The 22,228-nt window shown below is 46.9% G+C and overlaps 1 protein-coding gene across 3 annotated transcripts in view; it reads left to right on the top strand.

Annotated features, from left to right (window-relative positions):
• NTN1 (netrin 1) overlaps positions 1–22,228 on the top strand; it is a 234,338-nt gene that overhangs the window by 23,061 nt on the left and 189,049 nt on the right. The window contains exons 1-2 of one of the 3 annotated variants that reach the window (XM_043496335.1): positions 2,261–3,211; positions 3,629–4,671. In XM_043496335.1, the coding sequence (XP_043352270.1) occupies positions 3,654–4,671 (1,018 nt within the window). In that variant the 5' untranslated portion in view covers positions 2,261–3,211; positions 3,629–3,653. Of the gene's footprint in view, positions 1–2,260; positions 3,212–3,628; positions 4,672–22,228 lie in introns of those variants that run through there. The other 2 variants (XM_038372634.2, XM_038372635.2) reach the window with 2 other exon arrangements.

Raw genomic sequence — 22,228 nt, 5'->3', positions numbered from 1 at the left:
TCCATTCCATCCAAAATCACCCGGGCCCCAGTCCCTTGATCTCATTTTGATTCATTCTTCGCTTTGTTCTTAAGTTATTGGTGGCTTTTTCTTTACCTGTAATCAGTATCCTAAGAGCTGGGAGTTTCAGTAAGAAAGAATGAAACACTGCTCACAATGCACACACCATTGGGGGGGAGGGATAGCTCAGTGGTTTGAGCATTGGCCTGCTAAACCCAGGCTTGTGAGCTCAATCCTTGAGGGGGCCATTTGGAATCTGGGGCAAAAATTGGGGATTGGCCCTGCTTTGAGCAGGAGGTTGGACTAGATGACCTTCTGAGGTCCCTTCCAACCCTGATATTCTATGATATCAATATTAGTGCATTCATAACACGTTTGTAGGTTGATTCAGAATATAGATATGTTTCACTCTTTCAGGATGAAGCTATGAACTATGATTATTTGCTAGTTATTCAGGATAGCTTGTTAATTAGAGACACCTCTATCGTATGATCTACATTGTAGCATAATCCAGTGGGTTTAATTAGTGAGGAACTACCAAAGCCGGAGCACAGGTGATAAGGAATCCGATGAGAAGTCTGGGGGCTTCCTTTCATTTGCGCGCTGGAGAGCAAGCGTGAGAGGCAGCCCCAGCTAGAAGAAAGGGTTACGGGTTGACGCGGGGAGCTCGGCGGTGTTTTTACAGACAGTCGGGAAGGCAGGGCTGAGCAGGGAGTTTCTTCCACGCAGGGTGTGACTTGTCGGTGGAAATGAACGTCCCAAGAAGCATTTCCAGGTGTCTCGCTGAAGCCCAAACACGCTGTGATTCATCCCATTCAAGGTTGATTTGGACCTTTTCCCTCCCATGCCCGACGGGAGCCCTTGCATTTGCTAATGCAGCATCATTAGCGCTCCTAGCTGTTCTGAAGCGAGGTAACAGTTCACCAAAACACCCGGCGCAAGGGGAATTGGAGTCCAGAGGAGTCTGGGGGTGAGCGAGGGAGGCAGGAGCAAGTGTTGCGCTACCAATACAAAAAGCGCCCATTGTTCGCGCATCCACAACTGGCTTAAAAGGGGCTTCTTGGGGAAGAGCCAGTCTTCAGGGGCCCTCATAACTGGGGAGGCCCTGGTCATAATAGTGAATCCTCGGCAAGTTCAGCGAAGTGACCTCCACCGTGGAAAGTACCCTAACTAACGGCACAAATACGCTGAACTTTATAGAGCGCGCCTGGGTACGTGTGCGTATAATATGTGTGTGTCTGTGTAGTGTGTACTGTGTGTACACTGTGTGTGTAGTGTGTGCGTACAATGTGTGTGCAATGTATGTGTGTAGTGTGTACTGTGTGTGTATACAATGTGCGTGTGTGGGTGAGTATATAAAGCGATTGGGGTGGAAGCAGCTCTCTGATTCGGGGGGGGGGGAATAAAGTGATTAGCAGGGTTTCGGAAAGCGGTCTCACGGGGGAGGGTGTTGAAATCTGCGCCCCTCTCTGACATCTTCCCGGAAGGAGGCTGAGAGGCCCTGTCCTGCCAGGACCCATAGCCCCAACAGTCACTGGGAACTTCTTTTACGCAGTTTAAAAATCCCCCCCCCCCGCCCATATACAATTTCCTAGTAGGTGTTTTTTATTTCCCGCGGACAATGTGCTTCCCGGAGAATATACCTGAGACGGGAACCAGTGAGTTGCCCAGGTCTCTCAGAGGGGCTCCGGTGCTCTGCTAGTGCCTGCGGACATTTCCAGCTCTATAAACCTGGATGGAGTCTATCTTAGGGTCCCTGTCTTCTTCCAAACGCTCTGACTAACCCCAGCGGGGTAGATTTGCCTCTATTCTCTGCCTCGAGAGTGACCAGTTCGTGCCGGCTCGCCCAGTATAATCACGGAGTGCCCCGTAGGGCCTTGCATAAGATTTGTCCTTGAGAGCACACCTGTATGGTAGGGGCCCGATCCTGCACTTTTTCCTGGGGCAAAACGCCCAGGGAGAGGCCAGAGCAGCTGATGGACCTTCTGCCTGAGCCCGAAGAGCGGGACTGAATCCTGGGTGAAAAGGGCCCAGATCCTGAGTTCACTGAAGCCGATGGGTACCGATTCTGCTCTAGCTTTCTCTAGACTCCTCTTTCCACCGACTCAGCAGCGTGCCAAGGCTTTTCTCAACCTCAGACACCAGCGCAGTCCCCTTCCCAGCACTTGCTTGTTTATTTAGACGTGATTTCCCCGGCTCCCTCTGAAAAGGCGCAGCTGCTCCTTCCCAATCGCTTCCCGAACAGACTTGCAGAAAGTTCTGCTCTGACTTTGTCTTTACACCCCGTGCCTGGCACCTGGCATGACACAAACCCTTCGCCCCGCGGCCAGAGTGCAGAAAGGTAAATAACAATAAGGACCTAACGAGGAGCTAAAGGCTGACGGCCAGATCCCCTCAGGACCCCCAGGACAACCCCCTGCGGAGCCGATAGAGTAACCGAGAGCAGAGTTTGTGCCTGAGGACCTTCCCCCCCACACACACACCACCACCAGCACTTCCACAAGGGAGAGCACGAGGAAGGTCCTTGCCACTGTCAAAGGAAGAGAGCAGGGCCCGATCCTGCTGCCATTGCAGTGTGTGGGAACTCCAAACCCCGCCCCCTGCTCCTCTCTTCCTTTGCCTAAGGTTCGTCTTTGCTGCGCTGTAAAACTTTGCTTTCAAACAGCCGATGTGCAGTAAAGAGTCTGCTCGCCCCGTTTCCTTCTGGCTGCTCCGTCCCGTCCCCCCCCCCACGCCTCCCTCCCCACGCGCTCCTCTCCCCTCTCTCTGAATTAGATGCTTTGCCTGGTTCTCCCCCCCCCCCGCATCCTATTGATAAACTACCAGTGGATGTCGTTGTGTTCCTTGTGTGAGCGGAATGTCACTCCTTTGAGATGACCTCAAACTCAGCAGAAACTGGGAACGTCATTCAGGCTCTCTGCAAGGCGCGGAGAGGGAGGCAGGGAAGGACAGAGTCCCGCCACTAGGGTGTTTTTGGGGGGGTGTGTGGGTTTGTTTTTTTCGGGTTTTTGTTTTTTTTTTTTTGTTTTTTGGTCTGAGGATGGGAATGCTCTGGGCTCTTTGAACCACACACCGTTCAGCATCCAGCGCTTCCACTCCGCCAGCCAGGAGCGCTCGGCTGAGAGCTTGAAGACGGGCTGGGCCACCTTCCCCGGCAGCTCCAGAAACTTTCCCCTTGCGCCTCCGGAGGAAAACCAAAGGAGCGAAGAAGGTAGCGTCCCACCTGCTGGTCTCCGACGGCTACAGCTGCAGGGGGGTTAAAGCCACCAGCCTTAGCGGCAGGGGTTAGCTTGGGAGAGGAGGCCAGGGTCGCTTTGCGCTTCTGATCCAGCCAGGGTTTCTCTGCCTCCAGCAGGCGCAAAGTTCTCCTTCCCGCCGGGCTGCAGTCTGGGTTTCCTGGGCAGCGCCCTGGCACGGGAGGCTCTTCCCGTTCGCTGCCTGGGCAGCGATCCCGCTGAATGGGAAGCGCCCGGCTGGCAGAGCCGGTGGCCAGCAGAGCGGGCCGGGCTGCGCTCCGCGCCCCCTCTGCCGGGCTGCAGCCTTCCCTCCCCGGCCCGGGTAGCGGAGCCATTGGGGTTGTGACGGCGGCTTCACCTCCCCGCCCCTCTCTCTCTGTGTTTGCCCCCAGGCTCCCCGGAGGAGGCGCCCGCAGGATGCCCGGGAAGTGCTGGCGGGTTGTGCTCACGCTGCTGTCGCTGTGGTGCCTGGCGGGCGGCGCGCGCGGCGGCTACGGCCTGAGCATGTTCGCGGTGCAGACGGCGCAGCCGGACCCGTGCTACGACGAGAACGGCCACCCGCGGCGGTGCATCCCGGACTTCGTCAACTCCGCCTTCGGCAAGGAGGTGAAGGTGTCCAGCACCTGCGGCAGGCCGCCGGCCCGCTACTGCCTGGTGAGCGAGAAGGGCGAGGAGCGCGTGCGGACCTGCCACCTCTGCAACGCCTCGGAGCCGCGGCGGGCCCACCCGCCCGCCTTCCTCACCGACCTCAACAACCCGCACAACCTGACGTGCTGGCAGTCGGAGAACTTCGTGCAGCACCCGCACAACGTCACGCTCACCCTCTCGCTGGGCAAGAAGTTCGAGGTGACCTACGTGAGCCTGCAGTTCTGCTCGCCGCGCCCCGAGTCCATGGCCATCTACAAGTCCATGGACTCCGGCCGCAGCTGGGTGCCCTTCCAGTTCTACTCGGCCCAGTGCCGCAAGATGTACGCCAAGCCCAGCCGCGCCGCCATCACCAAGCAGAACGAGCAGGAGGCCATCTGCACCGACTCGCACACCGACATGCGGCCGCTGGCCGGCGGCCTCATCGCCTTCAGCACCCTGGACGGCCGCCCCTCGGCCCACGACTTCGACAACTCGCCCGTGCTGCAGGACTGGGTCACGGCCACCGACATCAAGGTGGCCTTCAGCCGCCTCCACACCTTCGGCGACGAGAACGAGGACGACTCCGAGCTGGCCCGCGACTCCTACTTCTACGCCGTCTCCGACCTGCAGGTGGGCGGCCGCTGCAAGTGCAACGGCCACGCGTCCCGCTGCGTCCGCGACCGCGACGACCACCTGGTCTGCGACTGCAAGCACAACACGGCCGGGCCCGAGTGCGACCGCTGCAAGCCCTTCCACTACGACCGGCCCTGGCAGCGGGCCACGGCCCGGGAGGCCAACGAGTGCGTGGGTAAGTCGAGGCCCCGGCCCCCGGCCCCCGGCCCCAGCGCGCCGGGGCTCAGGTGCGTGGGGAGGCGGGTGGGCCCGGCCGCAGGGGCCCCGGAGAGAGCGGGACGCGGGGCCCTGGCGCAGGGGAGACTCGCAAGCGGGCGGGAGCTCCAGCCTGGCGTGGAGCCTTCCTTGCAGCCCTGAGACCTAGGAGAGGACGCTCAGCCGACCCTGGCCAAGCCCTGGCTGAACGTTATCCCCAGCTCCCGCGCCCGGTGCCGCCGAACGGTGCCCCGGGGGCTGGGTGGGGCAGGAAGGCCGATCGGGGGGCTCGGCGTCGGTCCCCGCAAGCTGCTAGCGCACGTGGTAGGCGGCCGAGAGGAGAGCTCCAGCGGAGCGGGGGTTAGTCCTGCCCCGCAAGCTGACGGTGTTGGGTCCGAGATGGCCGGGGAAAGCCCCGGCAGAGAGGCGCCTTGTCCCGGCTCACCAAGATCACGTAACCCGCCGCAGCCGGGACAGGTCACGTCTCTTGGGTTCTGGGTGGGGAATAAGCCTCCTAGTGACACATCAGACTAAGGCCTCACGCTATACAGGTGCCTCACCGTCGGTTGTGATGCAGAGGAGTTCGAGCCTAGGGAGCAATTGCATCGGTTAGCTCAGACTATACACTGTCAAGCCTGACTCAAATGAATTGCATTCAGACGTGCCGCGAAGTTAGGATTGTTAGTAAATATTTAGCTAATGACAGCTCCAGAAGGGCAGGGTCACTTTCTAGTCCTGCCTAAATGTAAATAATTCCGCAGTTATGGGCCATCCAGGCGGCTTTTAAGGCAGACTGTTATAGCCTAGCTCAGAAGCCTCCAGCTCATAAAGCTGTGCATCAGAAACGTTTCAGTGGCTTTATAGCGCCAAAGAACTGACAGAGCTCTGGCAATGAGTCGCCTTCTGAGAACACAGTAGGTGGTGTTTTCTCCAGCTGACTTTATATGAAATCAATTAAAGCAGCACCTCCCTCTGAAGATGTTGTCCCAGCCCTGTGAAGTGCCTTCAATTGATCCATGAATAGGAGAGAGCAAAGGAGGGTTTGTGTGGAGTTGATGTGTTTGTGTCATTTCTGTCTCAGGCAGAAACACTGGCCAAGCCAATAATACTGTGGGTCTCTAATGAGGGACTTGAATGAGGACCAAGGCTGAAATGAGAAACAGCAGTGAGCTTGGGGGATGATTTATTTAACCAGGCCTGAGGCAAGAAATATAGATCATCTTGGCTGTAAACAATTCCAATAATCTAGGTTATCATTCAAGAAAGATTCTTAGGGTATTTACAGGCAGTGCAATATTCCGGCATGGGTTGTTCCTGAGAATGACAGGCAGGAGGATGCTTTGTGGTTGGTGGTGTGTAATTGCATGTTCTCAGACAAGGCACAGATATTCCTGAAGCAGTTAGGAAGGCTGCACCCATCCCAGCTTTCCCTTTCCCTTTCCCTTTAAAAGGCCATGTTGACATTCAAGAAGACAAGTGAGTGAGAAATTGGCAAGTATAAGGTGGGCACAGATAGCTCATCAAACACCACTCAGAGGAACCTCTCCTCTCCTAGCCCATGACTTGCACAGCTCTTGCTGAAGTACCTCTCTCCTGGCCTGTAATATGCCCTGCTATCCCATTCTTGGGCTCCCACACAGCTTTGGCATGCACCTTATTTCTGATCTCCAGCACCCCCTTATAGTCTGATTCTGAGGCTTCTGCCTCCAGCTCTGCCAATATTGATTTGCAACACTCCCTTGTCCTGAGTCCCCACATCTCTGCCAATGCACCTTAATCCTGTCCCGCAGCAAACCCCCTCCCATTCTTGTCCCGAGAGCACCTCCCCCCAGCTTTGCCCATTCATCTAAATTCAGACCTGTAGACATTTTCACTTTTGCCCCTCACTCCCAGCATTGTCAGTAATCTTCTAATCTAACCTACAACTGCCCCTCTTTTCTAGTCATGCTCCCATACCCCACATCCTATTAATACATCTTAAAGTTGACCTGTAGCAACCCTATTTTACAGGGCTGTCTAGAAAAAAAAAAAAGGAGAGGTTTCAGCATTTGTTTTTGTTTTGCACTGGAGCGAAAACTAGTCCTTTCAAAATATTTGTGCAAAAAATCAGAGAGAACAAGAGTGAGTGAGACCCACCCCAAAATAGCCCAGAGGTTTGGACACTCACCTAAAATGTGAAAGACCCAAGTGAGTGCCTAGCGTCTGGGCCATGGCTTTTCTGTGGTGGATCTCTCTCTCTCTCTCTAGTACATTTCCATGAAAAGTTTCAGTTGTGATGAATCAGCATTTTCCTGTGAAAAATCCCCAGCCAGTTCTACCATTCTAGTCTTTGGGGTCTTCTAGCCAGAGACTTAGTCATGTCACACACTGGTAATGCTGCGGTATGAAAACTTGCCCACCAGAGATTAAACTGAGACTCAGCTATAACTCATTTTTACTTGTCATCTAAGCCACATTCCAAGACTAGTTAACATATAACAATACTCACTTATAAAATGCTTCAGCAGCATCACATGTGTTTTAGCACTTGCATATCTTGGGTAGATTCTCAACTGGTGTAAATTGGAGTCAGTGGAGCTATGCTGATTTACACTAGCTGAGGACCTCTTTTATTAAAAGTGCCTTAATGCTGTATTATTCATTTCTGCATCAAATTCTAGCCATTGATGATACATAAGTCTCTGATCCTTCTTACACTGGTTTTCTACCACTGTGACTCCATTGACATTGACGGCATTCCTTTGGGATTACACCACCATAAACAGAATCTAGCCCTTGGAGAGAAACTTTTTCTGAGTGCTTCTATCATTTGTGAATATTTAATCACATTATTTACAAAGAAAGTATATATCACTTGCCCTGTCATCCAAAATATTCTGCTCCAGTGATAAGAATAACATTGTGCAGCATCTCCGAACAGTTTGTTTTTCCTTTGCTTAAATCATAATCAGATGTGACTTTAAAGAGTATTTAATTTCTGTGTCTTCCTCTTGAACACCAAGAATAATAACAAAGAAAAATACTGGCAATGCACAGGGTTATTTGGCTCACTACGTCTTCTTCCTTTAGAAAATTAATACAGCTAAGATACTTCAAGATTAATACAGAATGCAGACATATGTGCTTTGCAACCTTTTCTAAACCTGTGAAGTTTACTACATTTTAAAACTACATTTTAGTTTCAGAGTAGCAGCCATGTTAGTCTGTATTCGCAAAAAGAAAAGGAATACTTGTGGCACCTTAGAGACTAACAAATTTATTTGAGCATAAGCTTTCGTGAGCTACAGCTCACTTCATCAGATGTTCTTGTTAACTGCTGGAAATAGCCTACCTTGCTTGTCACCATGAAAAGTTTTCCTCCTTTCCCCCCCCTGCTGCTGGTGATGGCTCATCTTAAGTGATCACTCTCCTTACAGTGTGTATGATAAAACCCATTGTTTCATGTTCTCTGTGTGTGTATATAAATCTCCCCACTGTATTTTCCACCAAATGCATCTGATGAAGTGAGCTGTAGCTCACGAAAGCTTATGCTCAAATAAATTTGTTAGTCTCTAAGGTGCCACAAGTACTCCTTTTCTTTTTACTCTGAAATTAGTCTCTAAGGTGTCACAAGTCCTCCTTTTCTTTTTACAATAAAAAAATTACTCATGGATGTAGGAAAGCTAGATTCTTCTCTTTAGTGAAACTTTGAATTTCTTCCAGAAATAATCCTAAACAGCATGAAAGAGAAAAATATAATATTTCAGGGTTGGTGACACTTAGCAGAATACAGGAAATCTTTCATTCATCCATGCATTAGATCTTTGACTGGGGTAACTCAGCAGAGTTCTGTTAAAGTCCACTGAACTGTGCTGATTTACACCATCTGAGGATCTAGTCCAGAGTGTGTATGTAGGTATATGTAATCTATACACACATGTGTGTAATCTGAAAGAGTGGTGGTACCGATCTTTCTTTTAATGGATATTTTATTCTGGATGAGTTGAGGCTTGTGGAAAGGGTATTCATGATCCCTGTGAATTTTTAGGCACCACTGTTTTTCACAGATGGAAGACAAGGAGCTATATTTCATAAATGAGTTACTGGGGTTTTAATAAACATCTTATGAAATTTAGAACTTCCTATGTGCCACTTCAGCATTGTATTTTTGCTGAAAATAATTATTAAAAATAAATCACATAAGACAAATGCTCCGAGATCTTCCCAAGTCTGTGGCTGGGCTATAGTTTATGAATACTAGTTCTGCAACCGAAACCACAGATTTGCATAGCACAGTTGTTATTAAACCCTACACCAAAGATGGCTGTGTGAAATGAGCTCCTTGGTGCCCTGTAGTTCAGTTTGTCTGTTGGGTGTCTACCTGTGATACAATGGTAATAATGACACAAACAGAGCTGTGTGAGTGTGCTCTTTATTTGACTGTTCTCTCAGCTGCAGGGCTCAAATGCTTTGCTGCTAAAGATAATTCTATAGCGTATATTGGAATAGCTTTGATGCAGAATAATATTAGGGTTTAATTCGCACTGTGGAAGTTAATGGAATCCTTGGTCACAGGAGTACTAGGAAGATTAAATTCACAGGAAAGGAATGACTACAAAGGGAAAGGTTTGTCTCTTTACCCTGAGTATGCTCATTACACACATTCCTTGGTTTTTATGCTTACAATTCCTTGTGTAAAAAGTGGCTTATTGGCATTAACCATGTATTGCTGTTTGAGGACACCAAATCCCAAATCTTCAAAGGAGGTGGTAAAACCAATCCCTTAGGGCCTGATTCTGATCCCACTCACATCAGTGTAAATCTGGAGCAGCTTAAGCGAAGTCCATGGAATTGCCAGAGTATAGAAGTGGCCGAAGGGAACGGAGCCCAGATTCATCCATACACTCTGACTGCTTTGTGCCACTTTCGCAACACCTAACCGCTTCTTTTCTGGCCAGTTAAACTGGGTTGATGGCTGTTTTCTGTCACTGGCATGGCACATAGCAGCCAGAGCATGCTGGCAAATCTGGCCTTATGTCTTTAAAAGACCAGAATGATATAAAATTAATACAGCAGACATTATGTGGATTAAAACTGGCTAACTGATAGGTCTCAAAGTGCAATCGTAAATGGGGAATTGTCATTGAGCAGGTGTGTTTCTAGTGGGGTCCCATAGGGATCAGTTCTTGGCCTTACAGTATTTCACATTTTTATCAATGATCTGGAAGAAAACGTTAAATCATCACTGATAAAGTTTACAGATGACACACGAACTGTGGCAGTGGTAAATAATGATGAAGACGTCACTGATTCAGAGCATTCTGGATTGTTTAGTAAACTGGGCGCAAGCAAACAATATGCATTTGAATATTGCTAAATATAAATGTATACCACTATGAACAAAGGATGTCTGGCATACTTACAGGATGGGGGACTCTATCCTGGGAAGCAGGGACTGAGAAAAAGATTTGGAGGTCATGGTGGATAGTCAGCTGAGCATGAGCTCCCAATATGATACTGTGGCCCAAAGAGCTACTGCGATCCTGAGATGCATAAAGAGGGGAATCTCGAATGGGAGAGGTTATTTTATCTCTATATTTGGCACTGATGTGACCACTGCTGGAATATTGTGTCAAGTTCTGGTGCCTACAATTCAAGGAGGAAGCTGATAAATTGGAGAGAGTTCAGAAAAGAGCCATGAGAATGATTAAAGGATTAGAAAACCTGCCTTATAGTGTTAGACTCAAGGAGCTCAATCTGTGTCACTTAAAGAGACAATTAAGGGGTGACTTGATTGCAGTCTATATGTAGTTACCTGGAGAACAAATATTTAATAATGGGATCTTCAGTCTAGCAGAGAAAGGTCTAACGTGATTCAGTGGCTGGAAGCTGAAGCTAGACAATTCAGACTGGACATAAGGTGTAAATATTTAACACTGAGTGTAATTAATCATTGGAACAATTTACCAATGGTTGTAGTGGAGTCTCCATCACTGACGGTTTTTAAATCAAGAGGGGATATTTTTCTAACAGATCTGCTCTAGGAATTATTTTGTGGAATTTCTCTGGCCTGTGATATGCAGGAGGTTGGACTAGATGATCACGATCTCTTTTGGCCTTGAAAATCTGAGGGCTACAGGGAAGCATGGCCTAGCTCCTCCTCTTATTCTGAGATTAGCTTTCTTTGGTTTTGTGCTCTGTGTATGGTGTGAAACTCCAAACACTATGGAGTTCTGAATAACTTTCATTTTTAGTACAATTAATGGCCAGCATAGAAATAACCAGGTAGATTAAAGAGTAGCAGTAATGAAGGAGTTAACAGGTGCAACATGATTAGCCAGTGGGTATCCGTGGGAAATAGCATCTCCAAGTCCCTAGTGTGAAGCTAGTAAATGCTGTTTAAATGTGTAAACAGTATAGAGCTGTCATTTATCTCAGTTAGCCTATAACATCTGGAGCAGAGCCACTGCTGGGATTCTCATTAACACCAAGTGACCAAGATCCTCCAGCTGTTCACATGAACAATATACCAGGCTTGCCACAAGCTAAAGAGAGCCCCTTTCTGCCATGCTGCACTGCCTTTGTCATGCCAGAGCTGCCATTTCAATAAGCCAAAAAAAAAAGGAGTACTTGTGGCAGCTTAGAGACTAACAAATTTATTTGAGCATAAGCTTTCGTGAGCTACAGCTCACTTCATTGAATGCATCCGATAAATTTGTTAGTCTCTAAGGTGCCACAAGTACTCCTTTTCTTTTTGCGAATACAGACTAACATGGTTGCTACTCTGAAACCTTTCAATAAGCCAGTTTCTTTCCTTTGGTCTCGCTGAGTATTTTACTTCTTAAAAGCAATCACCCAAACTTCTCTCCAGCCGCCGATGCTAAAAGAAGACACAGAAGAAGGTGCTTTAAAATGTGTATTCCCAGGGTGGATGTTGGAAAGGCAGTGAAAATCATCTCTCCTTCTTGAGGAATGCCAGTCTTTCTCACCACAGTTGGTACCTATTTTTTTCCCCTTAAGATGAGCTATGTTTTTTATTAAGTGAATGTATGTCTTGGGATTAATTCAAGATCACATCCTTAGTAGTCTTATATGTTTACACTTCAAAAAGTCCACTTGATTTGATTTTCTTCTCTGTCATCATGATAATTTCTTTCTGTCTGTTGTACAATATACAATCACCATATTGCATTGCTCTATGGGTTTAATTTATAGTTACGTGAATTCCAAATAGCTTTCTTACCCATGAGAAACATCCCCAACATCGGTTTTCCACCGAATGCATCCGATGAAGTGAGCTGTAGCTCACGAAAGCTTATGCTCAAATAAATTTGTTAGTCTCTAAGGTGCCACAAGTACTCCTTTTCTTTTTTATCCCCAAAACTAACCATTTTCCATGCATACAGCTCTTTAATCAAAGATTCTCAAAGCATTTTTACAAGCATTTGTTAGGAACATAGGAAATGCTGTATCAGAGCATTGGTTCATCTAGGCCAATGTCCTGTCTCTGAAAGTGGCCAGTATTAAATGCTTCAGAGTAGTGTGCAAGAAACCCTGTAGAAGATAATTACAGAATAATCTGCTCCCTAGTGTAAATTTCACTCCTAACTAAGCTCACATCACTGTAAGGTAGATAAGTGCTATTGTCTGTATTTTAGAGATTGGTAAATAGGCACTGGGATATGAAATGACTTGTTCAAGATGAGAGGCAAGGTGGGTGAGGTAATATCTTCTGCTGGACCAACTCCTGTTGGTGAGCGAGACAAGCTTTTGAGCTACACAAAGCTCTTTGTCAGGTCTGGGAAACTTAGGCTCTGTCTACACTGCACACTTTACAATGGCGCGGCTGTGCTGCTACAGCCACGCCGTTGTAAAGTACACAGTGTAGCTGCTCTTTGTCGCCAGGGGAGAGCTCTCCTGATGACAAAATAAAACCACCCCCAATGAGGGGCAGTAGCTTCATCAATGGGAGCGTGGCTCCCACCAACGAAGTGCTGTCCACACCAGGGCTCTTCATGGTTAAAACTTTTGTCATTCAGAGGGGGTGTTTTTTCACACCATTGTGCGAAAAAAGTTTTAGCCACAAAATGCAGTGTAGACATAGCCTTGCTCAGAGTGCCACAGCTAAATACAAGGTGGAAAAGGAAGGGGTTGTTTAGCATAAGTAGTTAACACATATTTCAAGGGACCTTTCAAGCTAAAGTGGACCATTAACACCCTTCTAGTCATAGGGAGCTGGGGAGTTTGTTAGATGGTAACAGATTCAGGGCCATCCTTACCCATACGCAAAGCACACAGTTGCATAGGGCACCAGGAAATTTGGAGCACCAGATTTCCTGGTGCCCTGCGCAGCTGCGTGCTGCTCTATCCCCTGCTCCGGTTCTTCCCCAGGCCCCTGTCCCTGCTCTGCCTGAGCCCCGCCTCTTCCCTGCCCCTGCCCCTGCTCCACCCCAGCCCTGCCCCCACTCCCCCGAGGACTCCAGAAGTGGTTGGGCTCCCCGCACTCACTAGTAAGTAGGGCAACCCGGCCCCAGCCTGCTTCGCTCCCCTGGCTCCCAGTTGCGCCGCTGGCAAGTGCTGGGGGTCCGTTCCCCTCTCCCCCCAAGCCTGGGAGCCAGGGGAGCAAAGCAGACTGGGGCCAGGTCACTCCACTTCCCACAGGAAGTGGCCAGCCCTCCTCCCCCCCACCCCCGTCCCCTATGGAGGCCTGGGGCCAGCCCCCCTCCCCCGCAGAGGCCTGGGGTGGGGCGCCACACAGACCCCCCTCGGAGGCCTGAGGCCTCACACAGTCTCCCTGTGGGAGGGCTGCGTAGGGCACCAAAATAGCTAGGGACGGCCCTGTATAGATTGTTATAATAAGCCATAAATCCAGTATCCTCATTCTCAAAGAAAACTGGCCCAACACTTTCAAACAATGAATCTAGGAGCTTAAATTCATAACTTTGGTAGACATTGTAGCAACAATCTATAACCCCACTAACCACCCCCTTCCTTTTCTCCCTGTGACTGGAGGGGTGATATGGGCCACTTCACCTTGAATGGTTCCTTGAAATATGTGATAACTGCTTATGCTAAACAACCCCTTCCTTTTCTCCCTGTGGGAGGGCTGCGTAGGGCACCAAAATAGCTAGGGACGGCCCTGTAAAGATTGTTATAATAAGCCATAAATCCAGTATGCTCATTCTCAAAGAAAACTGGCCCAACGCTTTCAAACGATGAATCTAGGAGCTTAAATTCATAACTTTGGTAGACATTGTTACAACAATCTATAACCCCACTAACAACCCCCTTCCTTTTCTCCCTGTGACTGGAGGGGTGATAATGGGCCACTTCACCTTGAATGGTTCCTTGAAATATGTGACAGGTTTCAGAGTAGCAGCCGTGTTAGTCTGTATTCGCAAAAAGAAAAGGAGTACTTGTGGCACCTTAGAGACTAACAAATTTATTAGAGCATAAGCTTTCGTGAGCTACAGCTCACTTCATCGGATGCCTTATTAGATGATAACTGCTTATGCTAAACAATCTATTCCATCTTGTATTTAACTGTGACACTCTGAGTAAGTGCTTGTCTACACTTAAGCCTGGTCTACACTGGAAAATTAGGCCAGGTCTACACTACAGACCTGTATTGGTATAACTACGTCATTCAAGGATGTGAAAAGCCACACCCCTGAGCGATGTAATTATACTGACCATGTAGAGCTTCTCCCATTGACATAGCTACTGGCTCTTGGGGAGATGAATTACCTACACTGATGGGAGAATCCCTCTCGATTCTGTGTTGGTGTAAGTAGTGTCTGCATTGAAGCATCACAGCGCCATAGTGTAGACAAGCCTGAAGTTTCCCAGACCTGTAGAAGAGCTCTGTGTAAGCTCAAAAGCTTATCTCTCCCACCAACAGAAACTGGTCCAATAAAAGATATTACGTCCCCCACCTTGTCTCTCTAATATCCTGGGACTGACACAGCCACAACAACATTGCTCAGGATGACACACACACAAGACGACACAGAGCCAAGCCCTTGATTCAATCCTGACTCCCAATTATGTGCTTCACCGCTATAGACAACACTTAAAATACAGCCCAATCTTACAACTCACACAAGTCCTTACTCACCAGAGTAGTTCCGTTGACTTCAGTGGGATTACCTGTGTGAGTAAGATCTGTTTGCCTGAGTAAGAGGGCCCAATACATTTGAACTGGTAATACTTCCTGGAAATTCCCTAGCACAGTGGTTCTCAAACTTTTTTTTTCGCGGACCACTTGAAAATTGGTGATGGTCTTGGTGGACCACTTAATGATCTTTCCAAATGTTGTTTGTACCGTTAGCTAACTATTGTAAAACACTTTGGATAAAAGCACTATATAAAAAACTGTAATAATAATTAACATTTTTTTGTTCTACAAATAAAAACACACAACTCATATTTTAATATCTGTAGACTTACCTTTCTAATGTGATAGATGTGCCCTCTCTCCCCTGTTGCAGCAGCCTCCAAACTGGGGCTGGGTAGAGGAGGGTATCTTCCCCACCACAGAAGCCACAGAGCTGAGGCTGGGAAAGAGGGCTGTCTCTGCCTGGCAGCAGCAGCCCTGGAGCTGGGGAAAGTCGCCTCTTTCTCTGGCCACCGCAGCCCTGCACATCCCAAATTCCCCCCACCCCTCTTCTCACCCCACTTCCCCCTCCCACTTACCCTCTATTCGCCCCAAAGCCACCACCTCACCTTACATGTGCATCTTTTCCAGGGTCAAGGCACCTAATTAGTGGACATGCCTGCGCGGCTCCACTAATTAGGTGGGTGGCCCTTCATTCTCTCGTGTGTGGCTGCACAGGTGTGCACCTTAGAGGGAACTATCCGTGGACCACCTGAATGGAGCTCGTGGACCACTGGTGGTCCGCGGACCACAGCTTGAGAACCTCTGCCCTAGCACATTCAGCCATTCCAGGAGTCAATATGACACTCACCTTCTTTTCTTGTTCCAAATTAGCTTGTGAGATAGAGGAAATGAGTGTGTAATTCTGATGAAGCTCATGGAGTTCATGCCAGAAGCTACCGTGTATTGGGCTTAAATTTGTTTTAATAATTCTATTAGTGGATTCTTCAGAAAACACCACTTTCTCTTAGGCCATGTCTACACTACAAAATTAAGTTAACCTAACAGATGTCAGCATACAGCAGTTGCAGTAATTACATTGTTTGTTTCAGAGTAGCAGCCATGTTAGTCTGTATTCGCAAAAAGAAAAGGAGTACTTGTGGCACCTTAGAGACTAACAGATTTATTTGAGCATAAGCTTTCGTGAGCTACAGCTCACTTCATCGGATGCATCCGATGAAGTGAGCTGTAGCTCACAAAAGCTTATGCTCAAATAAATTTGTTAGTCTCTAAGGTGCCACAAGTACTCCTTTTCTTTTTACATTGTTTGTGCATGTCTTTACTTTGCTCCTTCTGTCGGAAGCGTGCATCCTCACCAGGAGTGCTTGTATCGATCGTACTGTCAGGGTGAGTCAATGTGGAATGGCTCCTGAAAGCCAGTAACAGTCGACATAATCAACATAGTGTCTACACTGTCACTGTGTCCACCTAACTACTTTGACCTTGACTTTATGCCACTTGGGGAGGTGGAGTTATTAAGTTGGTATAGTGGGGCAGTTACATTGGAGCAAAATTTAACTGTAGACACTTCCATAGTTAGGTCGATATAAGCTGCTTTGCACGAACCTAACTCTGTAGTGTAGAGCAGATCTTAGACCTCAGATTTCTGAGTTACATACCAGTTCATCTTTTCCAACAAATGCCCTACACTTATCGGGAAGCAAATGCTTTGGAAGGGTAAATCTTCTATAAACCAACATTTCAAAGTGGGATTATGTATTTCAGTTTGTAGAGCACCCTAGGTAGTGTATGTATTAGAATACACCAGTTCTAAATAAAATCCACTATCAAACACAACAAAACAAACAAACTGCCCCGCCAAGACAGTACAGCCTGGAATAATCACCCATAGATAACAATCTTAATAAACCTATTCAACAACCACCAACTTCCCAGCAATACTCATTCCTCTCTCAGCAGCAGGCTCACGATCAAAATCCAAAAAAAGAAAAGGAGTACTTGTGGCACCTTAGAGACTAACAAATTTATTAGAGCATAAGCTTTCGTGAGCTACAGCTCACTTCATCTACAGCTCACTTCATCGGATGCATCCGATGAAGTGAGCTGTAGCTCACGAAAGCTTATGCTCTATTAAATTTGTTAGTCTCTAAGGTGCCACAAGTACTCCTTTTCTTTTTGCGAATACAGACTAACACGGCTGCTACTATGAAACCGATCAAAATCCAGAGAGCAAAGATGGGAATTGCAACATGCACTGAAGGGTAACAAAACCGGGCTTAGGCAGACAGAGATTGGGAACGAAAGGTGAAAAAGTCAGCAGAAGTAGAGTGATACTTCCTGCTTCACTCTGAAATCTTCTTCAGTAGGTGGAAAAGGTGAAATCCCTCACAGAAGCAGTGTTCAGAATGCCAGGTTCCCAGCCATTGAAACCTGAATTAGCCTGAAGTCAGTTTTGTTATTCTTATTACTGGACTGGTCAGACATCTTCCACTGGAACTTTTTTGTCTCCTTTGATGGAAAATTGGGTTCTCAATTAAATGAAAATTTTCACAGAAAGTATCTGCTTTCCGTGAAAATTTTCAATTTTTAATCAGAGAATCTGAAAACCAAAATTTTAATTGTCAGCCTCAAATGTTTCCATTTTTGGTATTGTTTGGCTGGAAAAAAAATCAATTTTTACACTTTTTGGCTTTTTGATGAAAAGTCAAAATATTCCCTGGGGGGAAAAAACACTTTTCCTGACCAGTTCTAATTCTTATTTATTATTTCATGGGGCCCACCAGTGTGTTAGAAGCTTCACATGGAAAAAAACAGGTCCTGGGCCCAAAGAGCTTATCATCTAAGGATCCAATTCTGCAAAGGGATCCACACACCCACACCCTTTCACCCTTTTGGAGTTCCATCAAACATCAGTGGAACTCCCTCCAGACCTGATCTACCCATGTGGACCTCTGCAGAATCAGGGCTTAAAGCATGGATGTGGCGTGGAAGTGAGATGATAACATGCTCCAGGAAGAGGAGGGTGAGAAAAGACATGGCTTGGAGATATATTATTGTTAGTTTAGTTAGATGTACAACCTGGTGAATCAAATAGGATTTTTTTTAACAGTGTTTTAAAGTGATACAAGCGACACAGTTCCTGACTGGTACAGACTTGGACGCGGTGGTTTGTTTACTATTGCAGACGGCATACCAACGTACTAATAGTTAGTTACATAATATTTCTGTGTTGCTCTCCCCTCTCAACCTTGGTTCTTCAGGTATCATCTGCTCTGCAATGAAGAATAGCTCTGTGTAGTGCAAAAGTTTGTCTCTTTTAACAGAACAGAAGTTGGTCCAATAAAAGATATTCCCTCGCCCATCTTGTCTCTCTAATATCCTGGGATCAACACGGCTACAGCAACACTGCAAATTGCACTATTTGATCAGTTCCATTCCCGTCAGCTTCTGGCCAACCCAAGCCAATTGCATGCCAGCCCAAACTGTTATAAAGCATCCAAGTCCTTTATAGCGGGAAGGGACTGGTGAAAGAATCCACCAGTGAAATGGCTTCTGAGCTCAAATATTTGCTAGACCATGGTAATGCTTGCGAAAGGGGCCAGGGAACCTTGCCCGTACTTTTAACAGATTTGGTAACATCAGTAAAACACTTCTAAACTGTAAAACACTTCTAAAACTCCCATTAACATGAATAAAATTCCCTCATGGTTTCCTTGGATATGGGAAACACGATTAGATAAATATATACTGCATTGTATTGAGCAAGCACTTTGAACATGACCTCTGTAATTTGTTCCCATATCATTCGCTTAATCTATTGGGCCAGGGCGTGAGATGAAGTAAGCACCTGCACATCTCTCTGACGTCAATGGCACTTGCAGGTTCCCTTTGCCTCTCAGATTTTGGCTCTATATTTTTGTTCGCCTAGAAAATGTTTAACAATAACAACTGCAATCACAGTGTGAAAAGGGAAACGTATTGTTTTTTCAGCTACAGGAGCTGGCACAAGATGCACATTAAGTCTCTCGTTGCATTAGGCTGGAGACAGCCTTGTTTGCCACAGCAGCCTTCCCATGCCTGAGTTGGATCCTACAGTTAGATGTGAGAACAGTTTGCTGGTAACGATGTTCCTCAGCTAAAGGGAAATTGCAGCTTAGGCTTACTGGGTGAGGGGTAACTGATAGACTCTTGGAAAACTGTAAATGCAAAATCCTACCAATGAACAACTTCCTCTCCAATGAACCTGGGGCTGGACTTTAGTATTTCAGTTGTTGCTGCTGGGAAAAAGTTTTCAGGGCAAACCGATTAGAAAAACTATTCTGAGACAGATCCTTAGCTTGTGTCACTCAGCCTAGCCCCATTGACTTCAACAGAGCTCCATTGATTGAACCTGCTGAGGATCTGGCTGTAATTCTACACAGGCATTTGAGGTCTGTTTTATTTTTCCCCAAGGAGTTCCTCGGGTGCTTTATTAAACCCTAGGGTACCCTTCATTTTAACCAGCTTTAATCTTCCTGCCCTCAAAACTTCATGTCACAGTCATCATTATTCAAGTGCCTAATTTGTAATGAAAGAGGTGCTAGGCCTCAAGCATTCATAACTGATGCAGCAAGCCCAGAGGTGCCGGGGCTGTGAACTGCCAATCCTAGAGGTGCTGGGGCTCAGTCCTGGCACAAATGAAGCACTGCATTCTTCCCATCAACATTTCTCTTCAATCAGCCTGAGGGGATGCTGTTTAGCAGCAAACGACCATCTCTCCCAGCCCCGTGGGTCAAGGAGTGAGAAGCTGAGACCTGCAATTGAGTCCGAGTCAGGCCTGTGGCAACCCATGGCGCTATTCCATAAGCCATTGGACCAACCCCGCAGCCCGTGCTGGCCTGGAAAATGCATGCAGGTACCTACCTGGCAATGGGGAACAGTGCTTTGGGGATTATAAGACATTTAGTTATTTATCAACTTGCCAATTTAAATGCCTGATTCTTGTGATTATTTCTAGAAAACCTGCTGCATGAAAAATATTTTCATTAATCAAGGAGGAGAGAAGAAGCAGGAATGGGAAAATAAAGGTTAAACATTTGATTACATTTTATAATAACTCAGAGGATAGTTCAGCAATGGAACAAACTGCTCAGGATAAAATTCTTCTGTCTCATAGTGAAACCGCTAACATGCCTAATATTTTCTGAACTTGAGGCTCATGTGGCTCTGGGGACAAGGTCCACTGCAATTGTATTTATTTACTACATGCATATAGGGAGCCCATCATAGTGGAATCTGGGCACATTTGACATGCCCTAATATTGGATCTATTCATATCTCCCAGTACAAGCAGAAGACAGACCATGCTTCCCTCAGCACTGAAGACAAAGGGCCAGATTCTCAGCTGGCGTATCTGAGCATAGTTCCCTTGACTTCAGTGGAGCTACCCTAGTTGACACCTGCTGAGGATCTGGCTCACAGAGTGAAGAGAGACTTAGTGAGATAGGTGGCTCCAGGATTTCATGCTGAAATTCATGGGAAGCAAATCTTTGGCAGTGGATTCTGTGCTTCTGTGATCTAAGTGTGCTAGCATCTATACATGGGCCTGAATTTGGTATTTTTATATTAGTGTAGACAATGTTCTCAAATCAAAGTGGGCAAAGACCCAACATCCAAAGTGTTGTATTTCCTTACCCTTCACCTCATGTTTTCTTACCTTTACCGGAGTTTTACCCTCATTCAATCTTAGAGGCAGTGAGGGCTAGTATCTAGAGCACTGGACTGGGACTCAGTGTTCTAGTCCCAGGTGTGCCACTAGCCTGCTGGGTGACCTTAGGCAAGTCACTCCATCTCCCAGTGCCTCAGTTTCCCCTATGTAAAATGGGGCTTGTGATATGTATCTCCTTTGCAAAGCACTTTGAGATATACTGATGATAAGCTCTCTCTCTCTCTCTCTGTGTATATATATATATATATATATATATATAAAAGCTAAGCTCTCTCTCTCTCTCTCTGTGTATATATATATATATATATATATATATAAAAGCTAGGGATTATTAATACAGAGGCTAATGTTTCATACACATGGATTGGAGCAGAAGCCAGAGCTGGTACTTGTCATGAAGGGGTTTGGATGCTGTTGTCACACAGCTGCACAGATAATCATTATGTTGGGGGTAGGGTCTGTTACACTCATTCTTCAGCTCAGTACCCCATAGAAGAGAAATGAGAAAGAAGCGATGAAGAAACGGCCATGCAAATGTCCAGGAAGTCAGAAGCAGTACTGCAGCTTGGGCATTCATCCTGCTCATCGGTGGGTATCACATGCTGCTGGCGGGTGGAAGCTTTGAAGTAGCTGTTTTTTTCCTGTGATGAGTGGAGACACATGCACTTCACTAACCACAGACCCTTGAAGCAGGATCTTCAAGCTGTCTTTGCAGACGTTCTTATTCTGTCTGAGAGCAACACATCAGTGTGGTGCTTGAAATAACAGCATTTATATACAACTGGCATAAAACAAAGACAGGGCTAGTTGCACAGGGCCTGCTTTTCAGAGATGATGAAAACCCACAGATCTTATTGCATTCTGTAGGAATTGTGGGTGCTCATCACCTCTGGAAATCAACCTCTTACCCCTTTCTGTGTCTCAGTTTACCCATCTGTGATGAGGGGAGGGCAATGCAATATCCTCTCTTGTACAGTGCTCTGGAGTGTGGGTGAAAAGTGCTATTTATTATTACTATGCCTATGTGTTCAGTATGAGTTTTTTTAAGAGAAAAATGGCAAGTGAGGTCAATGATGCAGTCAAATGAGCTGCATGGAGTAAGTGGAGTAAAAGCAAAGCCTCTGGCTGGGATGGTCTACAGGAATTGTACTTCAAAATCAATTCTGTGTAGGAGAATTTGTTGCAGAAGACGCATTTGATCCCAAGCATTACTGAGCACCCATAATTTCGATCAACTTCCAAGTGCTCAACACCCCTTAGGATCAGGCCCTAAATCCTGGGACAGCCTAAGGAAGGTTCATTCTGCCACACAAGGCAGAATGGTATTATAGGTATGGATGACATTGTTATGAAGGACCAGATGGGAAGCAGTATCCATAGAAGTATGGGCCTATAAGCTGCTAAAGTTGCTAACTGTAGTCTCACAAGTGAGCCTTGCATTGGGAGAGCTTTCTCACAGCCTTTTATTCTCGGGAAACTTAAAGTTAAACTGATTTCCAACAAAAAGGTTTTTACACAAACAAAACCAGCACAGTTAGGCTAAAACAAAACCAGTCTTGGAGGTTTGCCTTCCCTTTAGCTTGTCCACTGCTAATCTCTGCTCTCTCTCTGGGCCAAAGCATGACATCCTTGTTCTGTCCTGATTGATACAAACTCCCACTGGCGACAAGGGAAGTTCAGCCTGTGAGAGGACTGAGCAAAATCCGATCTTCTGTGATTATCAGGGATCTCGCT

This window comes from Dermochelys coriacea, chromosome 14 (assembly GCF_009764565.3).
Source record: "Dermochelys coriacea isolate rDerCor1 chromosome 14, rDerCor1.pri.v4, whole genome shotgun sequence".
Taxonomy (NCBI): domain Eukaryota; kingdom Metazoa; phylum Chordata; order Testudines; family Dermochelyidae; genus Dermochelys; species Dermochelys coriacea.
Note: the sequence above shows the minus strand (reverse complement) of the source record. Positions and strands in the feature narration are given on the sequence as shown.